At 51.4% G+C, this 16,253-nt stretch overlaps 5 protein-coding genes across 5 annotated transcripts; 3 read left to right on the forward strand and 2 right to left on the reverse strand.

Moving 5' to 3' along the window:
• Positions 1–284: 284 nt before the first annotated feature.
• Positions 285–635, forward strand: CORC01_06313 (uncharacterized protein; the record flags this gene model as incomplete). The annotated part of the gene is made up of 2 exons (XM_022617954.1): positions 285–433; positions 503–635. The coding sequence occupies 2 exons, from the start codon at positions 285–287 to the stop codon at positions 633–635; spliced, it is 282 nt and encodes a 93-aa protein (XP_022475467.1).
• Positions 636–3,824: 3,189 nt separating this feature from the next.
• CORC01_06314 (uncharacterized protein) lies at positions 3,825–4,871 on the reverse strand (the record flags this gene model as incomplete). Its single annotated transcript, XM_022617955.1, has 1 exon — positions 3,825–4,871. The coding sequence occupies one exon, from the start codon at positions 4,869–4,871 to the stop codon at positions 3,825–3,827; it is 1,047 nt and encodes a 348-aa protein (XP_022475468.1).
• A 2,135-nt stretch (positions 4,872–7,006) lies between these two features.
• On the forward strand, positions 7,007–7,572 carry CORC01_06315 (uncharacterized protein; the record flags this gene model as incomplete). Its single annotated transcript, XM_022617956.1, has 2 exons — positions 7,007–7,062; positions 7,410–7,572. 2 exons carry the CDS (start codon positions 7,007–7,009, stop codon positions 7,570–7,572), a joined length of 219 nt encoding a protein of 72 aa, XP_022475469.1.
• A 1,832-nt stretch (positions 7,573–9,404) lies between these two features.
• CORC01_06316 (uncharacterized protein) lies at positions 9,405–9,846 on the reverse strand (the record flags this gene model as incomplete). The annotated part of the gene is made up of 2 exons (XM_022617957.1): positions 9,405–9,722; positions 9,793–9,846. 2 exons carry the CDS (start codon positions 9,844–9,846, stop codon positions 9,405–9,407), a joined length of 372 nt encoding a protein of 123 aa, XP_022475470.1.
• Positions 9,847–11,403: 1,557 nt separating this feature from the next.
• Positions 11,404–12,091, forward strand: CORC01_06317 (uncharacterized protein; the record flags this gene model as incomplete). The annotated part of the gene is made up of 2 exons (XM_022617958.1): positions 11,404–11,973; positions 12,056–12,091. 2 exons carry the CDS (start codon positions 11,404–11,406, stop codon positions 12,089–12,091), a joined length of 606 nt encoding a protein of 201 aa, XP_022475471.1.
• Between the last annotated feature and the right edge of the window lie 4,162 nt (positions 12,092–16,253).

The following is a 16,253-nucleotide window of genomic DNA, read 5'->3' on the forward strand; positions in this document are numbered from 1 at the left end:
AATCAAAAGCCATTGACCCGAGAAGTCTAATTTGCTGTGCAACCAATGCCTGTTACTTTCTGGCTGTTCCTGGTCCAAACTCGCGCCATTTTCATGCTTCTTCGTCTTGAGATACAGAGTTCCATCTTGTCGACGGATCTCATCCAGCATCTTCGTGACGCGGATGATCATCACTTTCCAATTTCTCGGCCGGCACATCTAACGCAGCATTGTCGACTTCTCAGTGGTAATCCCGTCCAACTGGCTTGTAGTCCAAAAAAGTCTTGACAGCGTCTCTTCCAATGATGCCCTTGACCTGGTCCCTCTGGAACGTGGAGTACAAAGGTAAAAGAGTCGGGATCAGACGAGACGGTACCGTGCACCTCAACCGTGCCAGTGTTCCCCCTGAATGCGCGCCAACACATCCGGATTTCCCGTCGCCATTTTCGTTGAAGTGACTATAACCTGCATGCTTCTTCATGGGCTTGTCATCTACAGAATCCTGCTGAAGCCTAAAGCATAGAGATGATGATACCGCTATCGAGGACTGGAACCGTATCGGGGCCTCCACCGGTGCGTTCAAGCATGTCGAGGGCTGGGAACCCATCGTGCGACAGGTCATCAAGTCCACGCCCAACCGTGAGACTACTGACTAGAAGCTTCGATTCCGTGACCCCCAGCCTCAGTGGTGTCCAACGGGGGGTGAGTGGTGCAGTGCGGCGATCTGGCTCACCTATTTCTGCCGCCCTCTGGGTTCGGTGCTACCACCGCACTTGAGGGTGCATTCTCTCTCGCTGTTGGTCTCACGATGAGTGGCAGATGATCCGCTGCTTTGAGAACCAAAGTCCACAATAAACTCCCGTGCGTCAATTTCCGCAGTCTACTACCACGCCTTCACGCATCCATATGGACTCAGCTGATTCTGGTGCGGCTGGACTTAGGTTGGGAAGAACGGCGTCTCCTCAGAAGATTGGCTTCAAGTCTCGGGAGGTCTTTCACCACACCGACTCGGACGAAGTTGCAAAGAACCCCCGCAGCACCGCCAAACTCACCAGGTCGTGGTTGTTGAAGCACGGTCTTGAGCAATATTTATATGACAACTCCGAGACTTGTGTAGCGCATCTGCTTCATGAGAAGGGATTCAAGAGCACGGACGCGGTTCCTGTCTTTCCGTTCAAACTTTGGACTGCTCAGGAATTTTTGGAAAAGTCTGATGAAGGAAAGTCGATTGTTGACGATGAATCTGTTTGTTATTGTTGATCTATTGGCATCAGGCTCGAGGTCCATGGTACTACAGATTTTATCAGTTCTAGAAATAAGTGATATATCATCACCAGCATGATTAATATATATTTCTTCGCAATTCCAATCAATAAACCTCGAATGCCACAGAGAATGCTATGCTACTACCAAGGTAGTGAATTCCGAGGATCCTAGAAGGTGCACCTGTTTCTAGTCGCTAAAAACATTCAGTCAACAACACTCTCTCTAGAGAAGACTTCTCCCGCGTTTTCAACTCGCCAGGAAGCACTGAAGTGAGAAAAGAATCGACACACGAAAGCCACGTATGATCTTGAGGATCATCTCCATGAGTATGTCCTATTCTTTTTCAGCATTTCACAACATGATCATCAACATGGAGCACGGGTAGTCATGGGTCTTAAGGTTGGCTCGAAGGCCTTGGGAGATACTTTCTTTGCTGGTGTATCAAATAGTGGTGTGAGAAACAAGAGACGTACACGTGCAGATTGCTCATGTATCAAAGTGCTTTCTTTGACGCGAATCTGGAGGATGTTTCTCGGCCACATCTACAAGGCAAGAGGGGGGAAAAGATAAGAGCATAAAAATGCATCTGGTGGAGTTGGGACATCTACTGTATGAGGCGCTGCCACCAGTAGACAGCATCTCTATCCAAGATGCATCCATTAACTAACTCATGGAAGGTCGATGCAGCCTATTTGGGTACAACATAAAGTGGAAACCAGAGAATCAGAAACACACAAAGCAAGTACCTTTGCATAAGCTATCATGATCTTGGAACTTGGGCACTCAACACCAAGAATATTCGACCACACCACCACGGCTTCCTTCACCGCCAGAATGTGTCACCACTTGCTTCACATTTCCCACGCCGTAATGACTCCCCCGCGGGTGAACAGACTGATCTCGGTTCCTGGTTGGCAGACGGCTTGTGTCTGTGTGTTTGGGGGGTGTGGGAGCCCATCCCGTGGACCAATCCCGGCGGAGCGGAAATCATGGCACGGAGTGGGTGGGGTAATGTAAGAAGGCAGGCCAGGCAGGGGAAATTCGGCCTTTGTCTCCAACGTACCCTTTTCTGGCTCCGTGACAGGTCTTGAAAAATCATGCTTATACAAGCAGCGTCAGCTGCATGATCCAGGTCTTTCTACGCAAAGCAGGTATAATGGTCCCCCCCAAAAACGAAAAAAAAAAAAAAAAAAAAAACCTCTTACGCGATCGATAGCCCGGGTACCAGTTCTTCACCATACTCCGGCACGTCGACAGGGTGTTTTAAGCTATTGACCTCACAAACACACCGATCTCGGCGATACTCGGTGAGAGAAAGGTGTGTAAATGTCACTCGTCCAACCCCCTCCCCCCCAAAACGACCCGTCCCGCCGTCTCCCTCCCCAGGACACCCCAGCCAGCAGGGATAACCCGTGAATGACCTTTTTCCCCAATTTTGTCTCCGAAGCCGACGAGACGGGGACATGCCTGTCGTTCGCCTATTCTAAGGCCCCCCTTCCCCCCGGCGCAAGCCGCGCCGTCGGGCTTCCTGTCAAGTTTCTTTTTCGCGAGGGAATCCGTTGGCCTTGGCGATCTCTGTACAATGGCCCGAAATCGTTAACTAGAGAGCTTGTCCAGAGTCCAGAGTCCGTGGCGCATTCTCGAGACCAGGCAGAAGTTCCCTCTCCTCGGCGCGACGCGGCCAAACCGTGCGGATTATGTCCCACTCACTCCGCGATGAGGAGTGAATGAAGAGCGACTCTGGGCAGCATCAAACCACCCAAAGATACTGCTGATGAGAAAAATTTCGCATTGCGCGGCAAGCAAAGTATTAACCGGAAACTGGAACTTCAGTCTCAAAATTGGGGGGAAAAAGAATAGCGACTGCAACAATCTGCTAGCAGGCGGCAGATATGCCTCACCCCAAAACCACCGTTCTACGCAACTCCGTCCCGCGTCCAAGTGGCGGCGGTGGTGGTGGTGGTGTCTTGACTCAGACCAACGCAACCTCCTGCCACAGACATCCATCCCTCTCCCTCATTGTCCATGCGAGTCTCACTACCACCATCTTCGGGACAAACGAACAATAAAGCGCCACGGATAAGGGTCGCTTGCAGATGTCTCGCAATCCTCGCTCGCTTTCTACAAGAGGGTGGTGATGGTTCGGGTGAGACTGGGGGATGGAGAGGAAACAGGGTCACTGTCGAGTCTTCAAGGGCCGAGAAAGGACCAGGGCGGGAGTGAGACATGCATGGGTACACGATCACAAGGCCGCGATTATCATCATTTATCACGAGAAAATGGACCGCAAAGATGTTGCGCAAATAAGCGACAGCAACGGTGGAAGTACATGTGTGAATCGTGATTGTTGTTCTTGATTCAATGCACTGACTATCTAATGGTGTCCCAACGTGTCCTGTTGTGGTGGTATCTTCCCATCGCTATCCCGACGATCCCCTCTCCGTGGTATATGTACATGCATGTAAATCAAAAACGCTGGCTATCTATACAATTTCCAAGAAAACGATTAAGCACAAAGCTCGCATATCGGTAACGGAAAAACAAAGCACTTGAAGCAGCCAATGCATCGTAGCAATCGTTTACTCCCATCGGTAAAGGCCATCATCGTAGAGAACCCGGTGCCTCCGGCTACCCGGCCCCACCGTGGCCCGCCGGCGGGGCATCATCCGCTCCATCAACCGGCGGCGCTGGGCCTCGGCCTCGTCCTCCTGCTCTCGCGCCTCACGAGCCCGTCGATCAGCGGCAAGACGCTCGGCAATCTCCAATCGTCTGACAGCGTCTGCCAAGTCCTGTTCGTATTGCTGGTCTGCCAACGTGCGGCCGTATCCAGTGGAAGTGCGTTTCAACGGCGCGTGAGGGACGGGGACGGCGGTACGGCTGGCGATCTTGGCGTTCTGAGCGGCAATTTGTAAGTTGATGCGAGTCTGGCGCTCCTCCTCCTCCTGCTGACGCTCGCGCTCCTTGCGCTCGTGGCGGCGGCGGCGGCGCTCCTCATCTTCGGCACTGGCATGGCTGTTGCGCGATTCGGAAGAGTGGTGGCGGTGGTGCTTGTTGTCGATGACCTCGATCTCGACCTTGGACCGCGGGCGCTCGTCGACGATGACAGGGCGAAGAGAGTCACGACGGATGTGGCCGTAGCGAAACTGAGGGTTCTCTCCGCCTGCATTGGGAGAGGGCGGCGCCGTGTAAGGCGAAGCGAACTGCTTTGGTGGTGTGCGGGGGGTGGGTGGAGAGTCGACGATAACGATGCGCTCGTTGCGCGAGCGGTGCTTGCGATTGAGGTCCAGGACCCTTTGGCCGTTCACGTATACTCCAGATTGGCGGTGCTTCCTCTCGCTTGAGGAAGACTCCCGACGAGTGCGGTCTCCCTCGTTACCCGAAGAAGTGCCTCGGGGTGAGCTCATGGGAGGCGAGGGCGGCATCTGCTGGGGAAACGCGTACGAGGGACCGGCAGCAGCGTACATGGGCATTGGTGAAGGATAGCCTACTGAGCGCGGCGGGTGGTTGTAGATGACGGGGTTGGCGCAGAGGTGGCCGTTGCGGGAAGCAGAGCACAAGGTCGGTTGCTGGTACTCGCTCCTCCGGCCGTCGGGGTAGACGTTGGTGTAAACGTCGGTGGTGCACATTGTGCTTTGTGTAAACGTATTAAGGCGCGGCGTGCGCGGGGTTGGTGGTGAAGATTGGACTGCCTGCGTAACGAAGTGAACTCGTCTCGCGGGTGTGCTCGGCTGAGTGGAGGAAATAGTCCTCGAGAGGTGAGGTGAATGTTGAAAGTCCCGGTGAGAGTTGGCTGGACGACGAGACTTGTGCTTGTAGACAACCGTGTTGTCGATGTAGTGGGCTTCGGGTGTGCGATAAGAAGACAACGTGCCGGTATTGTTGCAGTCAAGTCGAAGTGGTAGGTGATTAGAGTTTTGGGTGATTCGATGTTGTGGTCTGTCTGAATGTTGGTTGGTTGTGTAAGTGGGTGATGTTCCAAGCCGAAAGGCAAGTAAGGATGAGGGTCTATATACCAGATCAGGGAAGGAGTCAAGAAGTCAGGTATTGAAGAATCCCGAAAAGGTTCTGCCTAAGTGTAGAGAATGGATCCACCAGGTATGATAGATTGGGGTAGGGTGCGTCTGTCGCCGATGTGCGGGAAGCGTTCTGCAAAGTGTAAATAGTCCAAGTGGAGATGTCGAGCAGTGTAGGAACAACCTGTCTGGAAGTGATTCCGCGTCTGAATTAAATATCGTCTGAGCCGAAGAAGCGCGTTCTAGTGGTGGTGGCATGGCAGAGCCTTGGGGATTAGCTGCAGCCCGTGGCATGGTGGAGATTTGAGGCCTTGCGAGGGTGCATTGCGCCTGCGCACCATTCTCTCCCCCCTCCCCCCTCCCCCCTCCCCTGTCAGACTGCTGCCTTCTCAGGCCTTGCTAGGGGCCGATGAGTCTTTCACTTGGCCGCTAGACCTCTTTCGTGCTCGGTCGTCGCAGGGGGGTTCTCTTTCTTGGGAGGGGAGGATTGTCGGAGCCCTTGGCCTAGCGTGGTTCCCCTCGCTGAGCGTTTCCGAAAGGGCAAAGTTTCCCTCCAGTCTCATGCCCGCATTCCTCCGCTGGGGAATTACCTGTGGAAGTATCTCACAGCCTCTTTTTGGGGAGGCCTACAACACACTACTAGGGGCGGAGCGCGGGAAGTGACTTTTGGGACGTTGCCAGGGGGGGGGGGGCACCGTAAGCCGTCAAAACGAGGGCGTTGGAGGGAGCCAAGGCTATGACAGGTTGGAGGGCGCACAGGTGGCGCTTCCTGATGCCTTGCTCATGTCGCGAGAAGGAGTCCTCAGTCCCCAGTTATGCGGCCTTGCGTATGAGGGTGTGGAAGAGGGTTGTGGATACGGGTCGTGTAAGTTGAGTTGCGTCGCGATGTTATTCCGCGTGGTGGTGTCTGGTTCACCGTTGGATGGAAAGGGAACCGGCTGGCTGGTGGTCACGAGCTTCCATCTACTTGCGCCGCTCCGACCCCCTTCTTTCATCTCAAGCAGAGGTTGTGGGTGGCCCCCATGAAGGTCCGGCATTGTCGCAGTTTTGAGTGGTAGATGCCGAATCCAGACTTTTGTGTGGGAAAGCGTCAAAACAATATTCTGGGCGATATGATGCTATTTTTCGCTCCCAAGTCAATGCCCCCCTCATGCCACCCAACGTCTATGGCCTTCTCGCCCCGGTTCTTCGTTTATTCGACGCGGGGGAGAGGGTTCATGCAGCCGTAGGGGAAGCCAGGGTGATATAGACAGCGGCAATCGAAACATTTTGACGACGACTTTGACCCGTGTTGGCCCGGCCCGACCTGGAGATGTTTCTTGTCGATGAATCAAAATCGCTTCCGAATAAGCGACAGCCGCCGCCTTGAGCGTGTCGCAACGATCTCCTTTGATCCCTTCGTTCTGGGTCGGGTGAAACAGCAACCAATCATACCTATGGCGTTGACGAATGACACCTGAGTCACTACGATCTGGCAAGGCCTCATGCAAGCTGTTTGTCCGTCTCTTGTGCGACACCATAATGCTGTTTCTCTGAGTGGCCGTCAGGGCCAGCTCCACTTGATTGACTTGCAGACTGCGGACGTGCATGAGGCCAAGATTGAAGCAATCAATCATCAGACTTTTGACAAGTGGCAGCGGGCCAATTCGACACACTCCACCGGACAGGTACCATGACAGTCGCTCTCGCCGTCGAAGGATCGCGGGCTGCAAGGGGGAGCCACTGACGGCTTGACAAGGTTGGTGACGATGCTCATCCTGTGGCGTACGGCGTGCCAATCCAAGGAAGGCGTGGTGTTCGTCTCGTCAGTCCAGTCGAAAAATCCATAGTGTCGAAGAAGCATGTCTGGCAGTGTTAGTCTGCGGGTGAGATGGCTGTGCCCGTCTCTAACGACAGCAGGGTGCGTTAGAGCCGCAGAGGGGCCGCACAGCCACCACAGCCTGCTCCTCAGTCGGACCAACCGATGCAACCAGGCCTTGTTTCGTGCAGGTGGACAGCAAAAGAAGCTTGATATTTCATCATTCCAAACAATGACGAGAGGATTGGGGTGTGTTGTGCGTTGTGCTGCAAGGTCTGCAAGCGCTCCGAGAGGTTCAATCGCATGCCATCGCATCGAATCGTGTCGCAGTGCATCGCATCGTATCGTGGCAGCAACGAGTTGGAGAAGAGGAGGGAAATGGAGAGCCCCAGGGTCGCACAAACTCTTGGAGACCGCCTGCGGTACGTACCTCCTCAGATCCACACCGCTTCTTCTCCACCTGCCGGTTCCAACCGCTGCCAGCAGGCACCAGTCGAACCACCCCTCGGGTCATAAACAAGTCTCCAGTTTTTATTTGGATGACTAACCCGGTGTCGAGGTCACCCGATGCGGCTCGCCATCAGACTTACCGACGATACGTATCTCTGTACCTTAAGCTTCTGCCTGGATACATCTTGGGTAGACTTCTCCCACCTATCTACTCCGTACGTTTCCCGGCAACCTGGTATAATACGAATTGGTTGGAGTCCTAGCTCCATAGGACTTGACACTCATCAAGCTATCCGCCATTAGCTACTCATCAGGTAACCTCGTCCATCATTGGCTCGTGGCTCGCGTTACTCCAAGACACCCACCACACCAGACGCGTCAACTCATCCAGACACACCCAAGACCACCTCCGACCCTTCGCCGGCTCGCTTCTCTCGGTCCAGTCATTTCAGGCCTCAAAACTTTGCCACCCGTTGCCTGGCGATAGACGCGGTGATGCTGCGTTGCCGGAGGTCGCCTACTTCCACGTCCACTCAGGCTGAATTAACATGATCGATGCCTCTTCCGATGACCTCCACTTTCCACCACCCGGAAGCTCGAGAAGGGTTAGTCGAAGGGTTTCCAACCAGGTGACGGCGAAAACTTCCTCAAGGCTGTGGGATCTGCTTCCTTGAAGCGCCCTTACGAATGAGTCCTGCACAGTACCTTGCGCACGCAGCCGAATGTCGCAACCACGAGATTAGCTTCTCAGCCCCGATTTGGGGGCCGTCTCCACGTAGGCCACCGGAGGCCGCTCGGCGAGACTGGAACTTGCTGGAAAAATTTTGCTTCAACCCGTGAACGATCCGTCACCTCCATTCTTGTTTGAAAGAACAATTTAACCGCTTGTGTCTACACCTACATGTAGCCGCGCGGACGGGTTGCGGCATCACCAGACACTTGGTGGCGTTTGACAAACCATACTCAGCCTTACGAGGCAGATTCGCTCTTTTGAAGCGGAGTTATTACTCATTAATTTCATACGCCGGACTTTTGTACCCACATTTGAGGCTGCTCCGAGTCACACCTGGGTTTTCCGGGGTAAAGCCTACACAGGGAGTACGAGCCACGAAATACTCGGCATTCTTGGCTTGTGCGTTCTGCGGCCTGCCAGGGACATGGTCTTTGATTGAGCGGTTTCAAGACAGGGGACCCAGACTATTCTGGTCCCGAGAGTGTTATGCAGATGAACCGACTTTCCCGGAATGCTTCTAGAAGGCTATGTATTGAAAACTCATCCTCGTCAGAATGCCATACGGACTCACGAGTGTCAAGCGGATTGAATTGGGTTGCACCGCACTATACCTGATGTATCACGCAAGACAACCAAACCCGCGTGGTTGCTTGCATCATCGCTACTACATTCAACTCCGAGCTCGAAAATGCCTCGCACTCGCAATCTTACGCCCTGTTGCTGACCGAGATACCGAGTATGGCGTGTTTCTTGATGCTGCAGCGTCCTTTCCGGGTCCATCCACATCCTCGTGTCCGTCATCTGAGTCTGCCATCAGCTGCAATGACAATTTCACTTCAGTCATCCTGGAGCCTCGCTGTGGCGTGCCTTTGAGGGTGCTTCGGGCGTGCGGAAAACGAAGCGGAGCCTCCCCTGGACATTCAAGGTCTGGAGCTGACGAGGCTCTTAAGCCCTCGGGTGTAGTAAGTGTAAGAACGTCAGACCAAATAACGCTTAGTGCCTCAGTAACCTCAATTTTGTCGTACCTGCCTGCTTGAGTACACAGTGAGAGAAAGCGATTGTACCATAACACACATATTCCATGTCACCCACCGTCAAATGCTTGCATTTTGACATCAGGCCCCTCACACGAGCGTCGGTCAAATTAATGGCCCAAAGTCAAGCCCTACATCTTGGCCTTCCCGGTGATGGTTTCCCTTGGAACGAGATTCCACGTGCCATCTGCTCTCTTCACCCGAGGGTTCGTCTTGGTCGGTGTTTCGTCACGCTTCTCTTGGACAGCTTCTTCAGCACGCTTCTCGTCCGAGATATTTGAAGTATCACCAAGGTCCATCCTATCTCCCTTGGTGTGTGTCTGTCGAGCAACCAAATTGAAACTTCCATCAGCTCTCCTCTCCCGAGGGTTCGTCTTAGTTGCCCCCAGCCCTATCTTTCCAACAATCTCGTCGCGTTCAATAAGGGGCACGCCTGCGTTGGGAATCGACTTGACCGCTAGTTAGTACAGCAGTCTTTGTATAATGCAAACAGGAGCAATATGCAGTGTTCCAACTTACGGCTGCGACAGCGCCAGCGCTAGCGAGGATGACGAGAGTTGACGTGAACTTCATGATGAAAATGTGACTGAGCGAAATCTTGCCAGAAGCGATTACTATGACCACACCGATGTCGAGTTTGGAAGTGCACGAGTATAGACAGCTTCAATACAACATACGGAGTCGAACCCGGTGTCATATAAATCAAGCCAAGGCGGGTCCGGGGTGGACCAGTGGCTAAATATAATGATATGATGATGGGGACTCCTACCCTCCTCCCGGGTGACCCATGCAGAGGGTAGCTGCGAAAGTTGTTTGTAGAAAGCCTCACTCTTGCGCCAAAGCGCCGTATCCATGAAACTGCATGTCGGGGGAATTGCGTACAGCACCGTGCATCACGAGCCATCTTGGCCACTACTGGGTTCAGAGTCGCGAGGACATACAGCGAAATGCCGGTAATACTCTCTGAGATCGCGTGAAGTTTAAAGGCAGCTTTTGGCGGAAGCTTCACCAGTTGCCGGAATAGGCGAGATCTCGACACGACACTTCGTGACTGGGAATCAAACCTCGCGGCACAACTATTGATTCGGTATAGCATGGAAACACGGCATGCAATGGCTCAATGAAGCGTAACTGGCTAAACTTCTCAACGAGACACTACGAGGCCGATCCATAACTTTGTGGTGTGGTCTCAGCTCAGCGATCTCCCGCGGACTACACTCTTCGCCCTAAACCCAAACTTCCAATGTCGTGCGATATCGTAACTATCGAGTCTGTTATAGCAATATGCTCCTTCAAAACGCGGATGAACCGAGGCGTATACTAATGTTTTGTCCCCGTCTGAAAACTGACTCGTGGCGGGCACTTGGGAAGAACTCCATGGCGATGAGGCCGCCTCGGATTGGTAACGGTTTCATGCAGGTCGTTTCATCAAAAGAGGGAGATGGAACTTTATTTTGATGATGCTGTCGAGATCAGATGGCTGTTGAACTATGGGGTCTGGATGGACGTTGACGGCTCGTAAAGTCAGTGCCACACCACTCAGTGCATCGCCTACCTCTGTTGCGTCTTCTTGATTGTCGAAGCAGACAATTTTGATAATTCCCTTCATCCCATTTCATTCTGGAACATAGTCACCATTCTCTGCGTGTTGGCACCCCGTCGAAACATGATGGCGATTCGGAAGACGGCGTATTGGAACAGATGGTCAATGTTGAGCATCCTTCCCGTCTGCTTCCCGGTCGCTTTTCTTTACTTCCTTACACCAATCCTAAATGAAACATGGTCATCCTGGGTAGTATCACAGAGAAATATTCATGTGGGCGAGCTTGCTCGGGCAGCATTATCGGAGAAGTCGTGGTCGGATTCAGTCCAAAAGAGACACGAGTGGATGAGTGAGAACAAAGACTATGACGCAACACTGTAAGTGAGTGCAATGAGTAAATGAACAGGACTTGTCCTCTTCATAGAATTACGGTCAATTCTCATACTACTGCGACCAGGTTTACTCCGAGAGACGAAAGCCTCCGTTTCTGGTATACTATCTGGGACCTATTTCCGGCGACGTACACATGCCCGTGGGATGTCCAACGAGTCGGCAAACTCGGTGATGGGGGAAAGTGGATTTGCGGGATGAGTAAATACGAAAAGTTCAAAATCTACTCCAGAGCCTCTGAGAGACCAATTCGCATCTACAGCTTTGGGATCGGGGATGACTCTTCTTTCGAGGCGGAGATGCTAAGCCGCTCCACCACAGCTGAGATTTATGGCTTTGACGATACGGTCGATGGCTGGGGCGCGGGACTCGAAGCATATCCCAATCGGACGCATTTTTTCAAGACGGCTGTTGCAGAGTACGACTACTACGATGAAGAAGAGAAGACGGATTTTCTGTCAATCAAGAGTATCATGAAGAAGATGGGACACGATTACGTGGATCTCATAAAGATGGACATTGAAGGGGATGAGTTCCCGACGTTGGAGTCTTTCCTGGGAGACTATGCACAAGGTGGCCAGCTTGAGGGCAAGGAGGTCCCGGTTGGGCAACTGGTGATTGAGATTCATGTGCCCGAGAAGGGGCCCCAGATAAGCCAGTTTGCGGGGTGGTGGGAAAAGATCGAGAGGTGTGGCTTCAGGCCTGTTTGGAGCGAAGCAAATCTTCTCGCTGTCACGGTTGGAGACGGCAAGCCGTGCTGTTTTGAGGTATGTTACGAGAATTCCTAGCGTGCATCAGCCATGCTTTGCTAACTCTGTTTTAGTACACTTGGATAAACACGAAAGACAGCAGAAGCATCTTGTGGGAAAGGGGAAGCAAGGCTAAATAATATCATGATACAGCATGATATTTAGAATTGTCTGGGCCTGAACTAGCTAATCAAGAAGTCGTCACTAACATTCTTGAGCAAATGAGACGGTCATGATGGTCGCGTGAACATCTTCTCTTCTTACTTGATTCAAGATTGTTCCCCATTCACAAGTGCAGCGCAGCTTGTTTGAGTATCCGTTTCGCTTCCCGTCTCCGTCTCTTCCTTCTCGTCCGGGGGCAGGGGGATCGAACATGGGTCAAGAGACTTGAAATATCGATCCATTGTCTCATTGAGGGATTCGGAATAGGGGAATATACGGCAGATTTCCCTGAAGGAGTGAAGCTCACGGGTCGGATGTAGCGTTAGGTCAGGGCCTTGTCTTTTGCCTTGCTGAGGCTGACTGGATGCAGATTATTGTCACTATCTAGGAAGAAAAGATCGGTTTTGTTTTACAAGAGAACTTACTTTTTTTCTGGGTTGGTGTTCATTTTGGATGAGCAATATAGATAGAGCGCGCGCTTCTAGGTTGTATTCTCGTGGCTGGGAGTTTGGCTGTGGATAAGCAACGGTTTGTTACTGATTTGAGCCAACGGAAGTTGGCTTAATATTTATATTCCGAAGTCGTTCAAGAATGGAAATTCTGTTGACTCTTGAAGAGTCCTCTGGACTCAAAAGGACTCACGGGGACTCTGTTCCCTGCCGGATAGAACGTTTCACAACACAGTGGGACTCTGTCTGACCTTTGAGGACTCACTCCTCGGAGCTGCGCTTCTGACTCTGCATACCTTACGCTTTTCATTGTCAACCAAGGTCTTGAGCAAATCTGCAACAATGATAGCCTACAAGAGTATGAGACTCGGCAACTACATGCACTAACAAAGGATTCAGCGTTTCTTCGTTCGATGAGGTCCCAGAATCTTTCCTCCAAGAGACACAGAAAATGATAGACTTCGCACCGGAATAGAAGAATTGTCTCAAGATCAAGATCGACACCGACGCTTTTCGAAGGCTTAGTCTGTGTGGACGCTGCACTGGTAGTTTTCTACGACCACCGATAACGACGTGGGGGCTGAGTGATCAACGTCCAGTCTTTTTTCAGCTGAAGCTGACTTTTGAGTCCTGTCTTCGGTGTGACCTTTAGCCCGCAAACTGTCTGATTGGTGGTCGCAGGTCCGGACACCTGCAAGCCACAGGACTCTCTTGTTTACTTGCAGAAATGCATAGTGCGGCCCGATTGAGTACTTAACCGCTGACTTTTCCCCCTCAGGCATCGGTTCAGATTCCCTTCGATTCTCTCAAATCCCAAGCAAATTCAGTTCATTCAGCTGGAGCTTGCTGGTTGGATTAGACACTTGTTTCATATTGCCTTTGCAAGGCATCACCCTATTGTTTTCTTTAGCGCCTCTACAGGCCGCCGTCCGTCAGAAAGACGGCGGCCCTTTGACGAGAACCAATCGACCCTCGGAGATTCTGGTGTGGAATCCTTTCCCCCGAAACACTGATCGATTTCGACTGCGACTCGCCGCCGCCTATCGACCTCACAACTGAGCAACCCGCACACCATCCCAGCCAACTTAGGCAGTGTGTTGCCTGGGATCAAGTCCTATCCAGACTTTCCAATGGGATCCAAACTCATGAATTTGACTTCGTGTCACTATCGGGCTACTTGGACGACTGCCTAAATACAATCTCGCTCGAACAACTTGAGCCTAATGAAAACAAAATCGAACCATTTTCGAACCATCCTGACCGCCCATTCGTGAGCACTATCGGGGATGAGAAAACCTGCCATGACTGGTTAGCAATTGAATCAAATTATATCACTCCAGCAACATCTTCGCCATTCGAACAGCACAGTCATGAATCCGTCAGATCATCGTGTCATTCACGAAAAAAATATATGTGTCAACATTGGAGTTGCAGCTATTCCTGCGACCTACCCAAAGATATGCGAAAACACTGCCTTAAGCACACAAAAGCGGCTCAAGAAGAGTGTCATGCGTGCCCGAACAGCGGCTGCGGAAAGCGATTTCCCCGAAGGGATAACTGCCTTCGACACGCCCGGAAGCATTGCAAGTTTGCTCCCCCGCAGTAACGCACTGTTTATCGGACATCCGGGAAACATGTTTGAAAAGGTGAGTAGCTGTTAGTCATCAAAGTATTGAGCAAATTTCCAAGCTAAATTCTTGTGTGATTCAGAACGAGGCGTTGTGTTGACGAACATGTCAAGCATCCGAAACTCCCAGAAATTATATTCCCCTAGGTGTAATATGGCATCAGAACTGCCACTGATGCCTTATTTCGTCTAGGGGTATGTCATTTCTGTGAGTCGACGACTTCACGCAGCATAGCGTAGCCTGAGCAGTAACGTTCTAGGCTATCTCAGGCTCTATGGAAACAACCGCAATGCGGTCCTACTGCCCCGTATATACACAGCGAGCCGGTATCTGGAGATAATCCCCTGAGGTAGAATCCGGTCGCAAAATATTTCGCTTGGAGTACAAGACTTAAGGAGAAGTTACTGGGAACAGAATCTCAAAATCCCACGCGCCTGGATTAATCACCAATGGACTATAAAATAGTGGAGCATGAGCCGGAATTAGATTAAGTACAACAAGCGGACTCTGATAACTAAAAGGATTCTTGGATGTAAGGTGTGAGGTGATGCTATCTTCAACCCTGACCATTTCTAAATAGCTCCTTACACAATGTGTGATCAATGGCAAACTTCCTATACATCAGGCCTCCTAATATCTCAGAACGGAATTTGATTTCTGACTAGCAAGCTTCATGCTGTAATCAGATAAAACAGCATGAAGCGGCTGCGAAATAGACGTATAATAAATACAGCTTCTCACTCAGTCGTTGAGAAGAGAACAGCCAATTCTATGTAGCTGAGAGTACCCGACAACGGCTTTATGTCAGAACAAGAGGCGACTTTATGAGAACTTCTTCAGTCCTAACCGATGATACCCTGGCACCATTCATTCGACAGAGCTCATGCCCCGAATGACTAGTGAGGCCCGCCTTCAGATATTAATGCTTTGCATTTCGCCATCGGATGCGGTTTGCATACCCTTCATCGTGTCTTGTTTGGCACTTTTCGGTCCCGTCCTCAGAGGATCAATAAAGGTTGAACAAAAGAGAACGATGCATAACAAAAAGCACGACCGCAACGCCTCTTCATACGCCCCAAGCACCGCCGTTGCTGCTGTATCGCCGTGACTTTACGATACCAACTACTTGATCCCAGACGTATGTTTATATGGCTGCTAGGGGCATTTGCATACCCATATCGGCACCGAAGCCGAACGTTAAGAGAGTATCTGCCCTGCTTAAGGTAACTTTAGTAAAACTGTTGAAAAAGTTAGGAAATGGGAAATTCATTGACATAACAGTACGCGGTCGTTGTCTCGACTTAGTATCTGAAGATGAGCCACGGAGACATCGAGGTGACGACGGTACTGAATCTCATATGTGGTACCCAACATCCAGATCTGGATGTCTGTGGGAAAGTCAGACTCATTCAACATATCAAAGGTCAAGACAAGCTCCACATACAAGCAATCCTGCCTGGATCGAAGACACAAACACGGCAGTCGACGACGTCAGGCTTGACGAAAAGAAATACGACTATAGCTGTAATTGCGCTGAGAGGAAGGTTGATCCAAAAGCACCAGCGCCAGACACTCAGCAAACGGTCTAGCACAGCACCATGCGTCTCCGGCTACAGCAGCACGTTTTTTAGTGGTTATCAGCCAATGCTGTCAGCATACACCAAGAACTACTCGGCCATCAGGAGCTGACATCTGTCCAAGGCCGCCGCTACTTCTGCTACTGTTGTATTGCCGGTAAAGATGGAACCGTCATTCTTGAAAGACAGCGTGTGTGGGTGAAGGCGGTGGTTTCCGGCAACATTTGTCAGGTTTATGCTACGTAACACTGCATGACACATAGGAGACTACGCTTTCTGCTTTATTCCGCTACTCGTCATTATCTTCCATTGCTGCTCCGAGTTCACCAAATGTCTCTAGGACGATTCGAAGTTAGGCACGGCCATTCAGACTGTCGTGCCATTCTGAGTAGCCAAAGATATCATGGGAAGTTTCGCTTCTGGCCCATCTCTGGGACAAGATAATGATAAATGCTGCAGTAGTATTTGGGCCTGAGATGATC

The sequence above is a fragment of the Colletotrichum orchidophilum genome (genome assembly GCF_001831195.1).
Source record: "Colletotrichum orchidophilum strain IMI 309357 chromosome Unknown Scaffold_47.1, whole genome shotgun sequence".
Classification (NCBI taxonomy): Eukaryota; Fungi; Ascomycota; class Sordariomycetes; order Glomerellales; family Glomerellaceae; genus Colletotrichum; species Colletotrichum orchidophilum.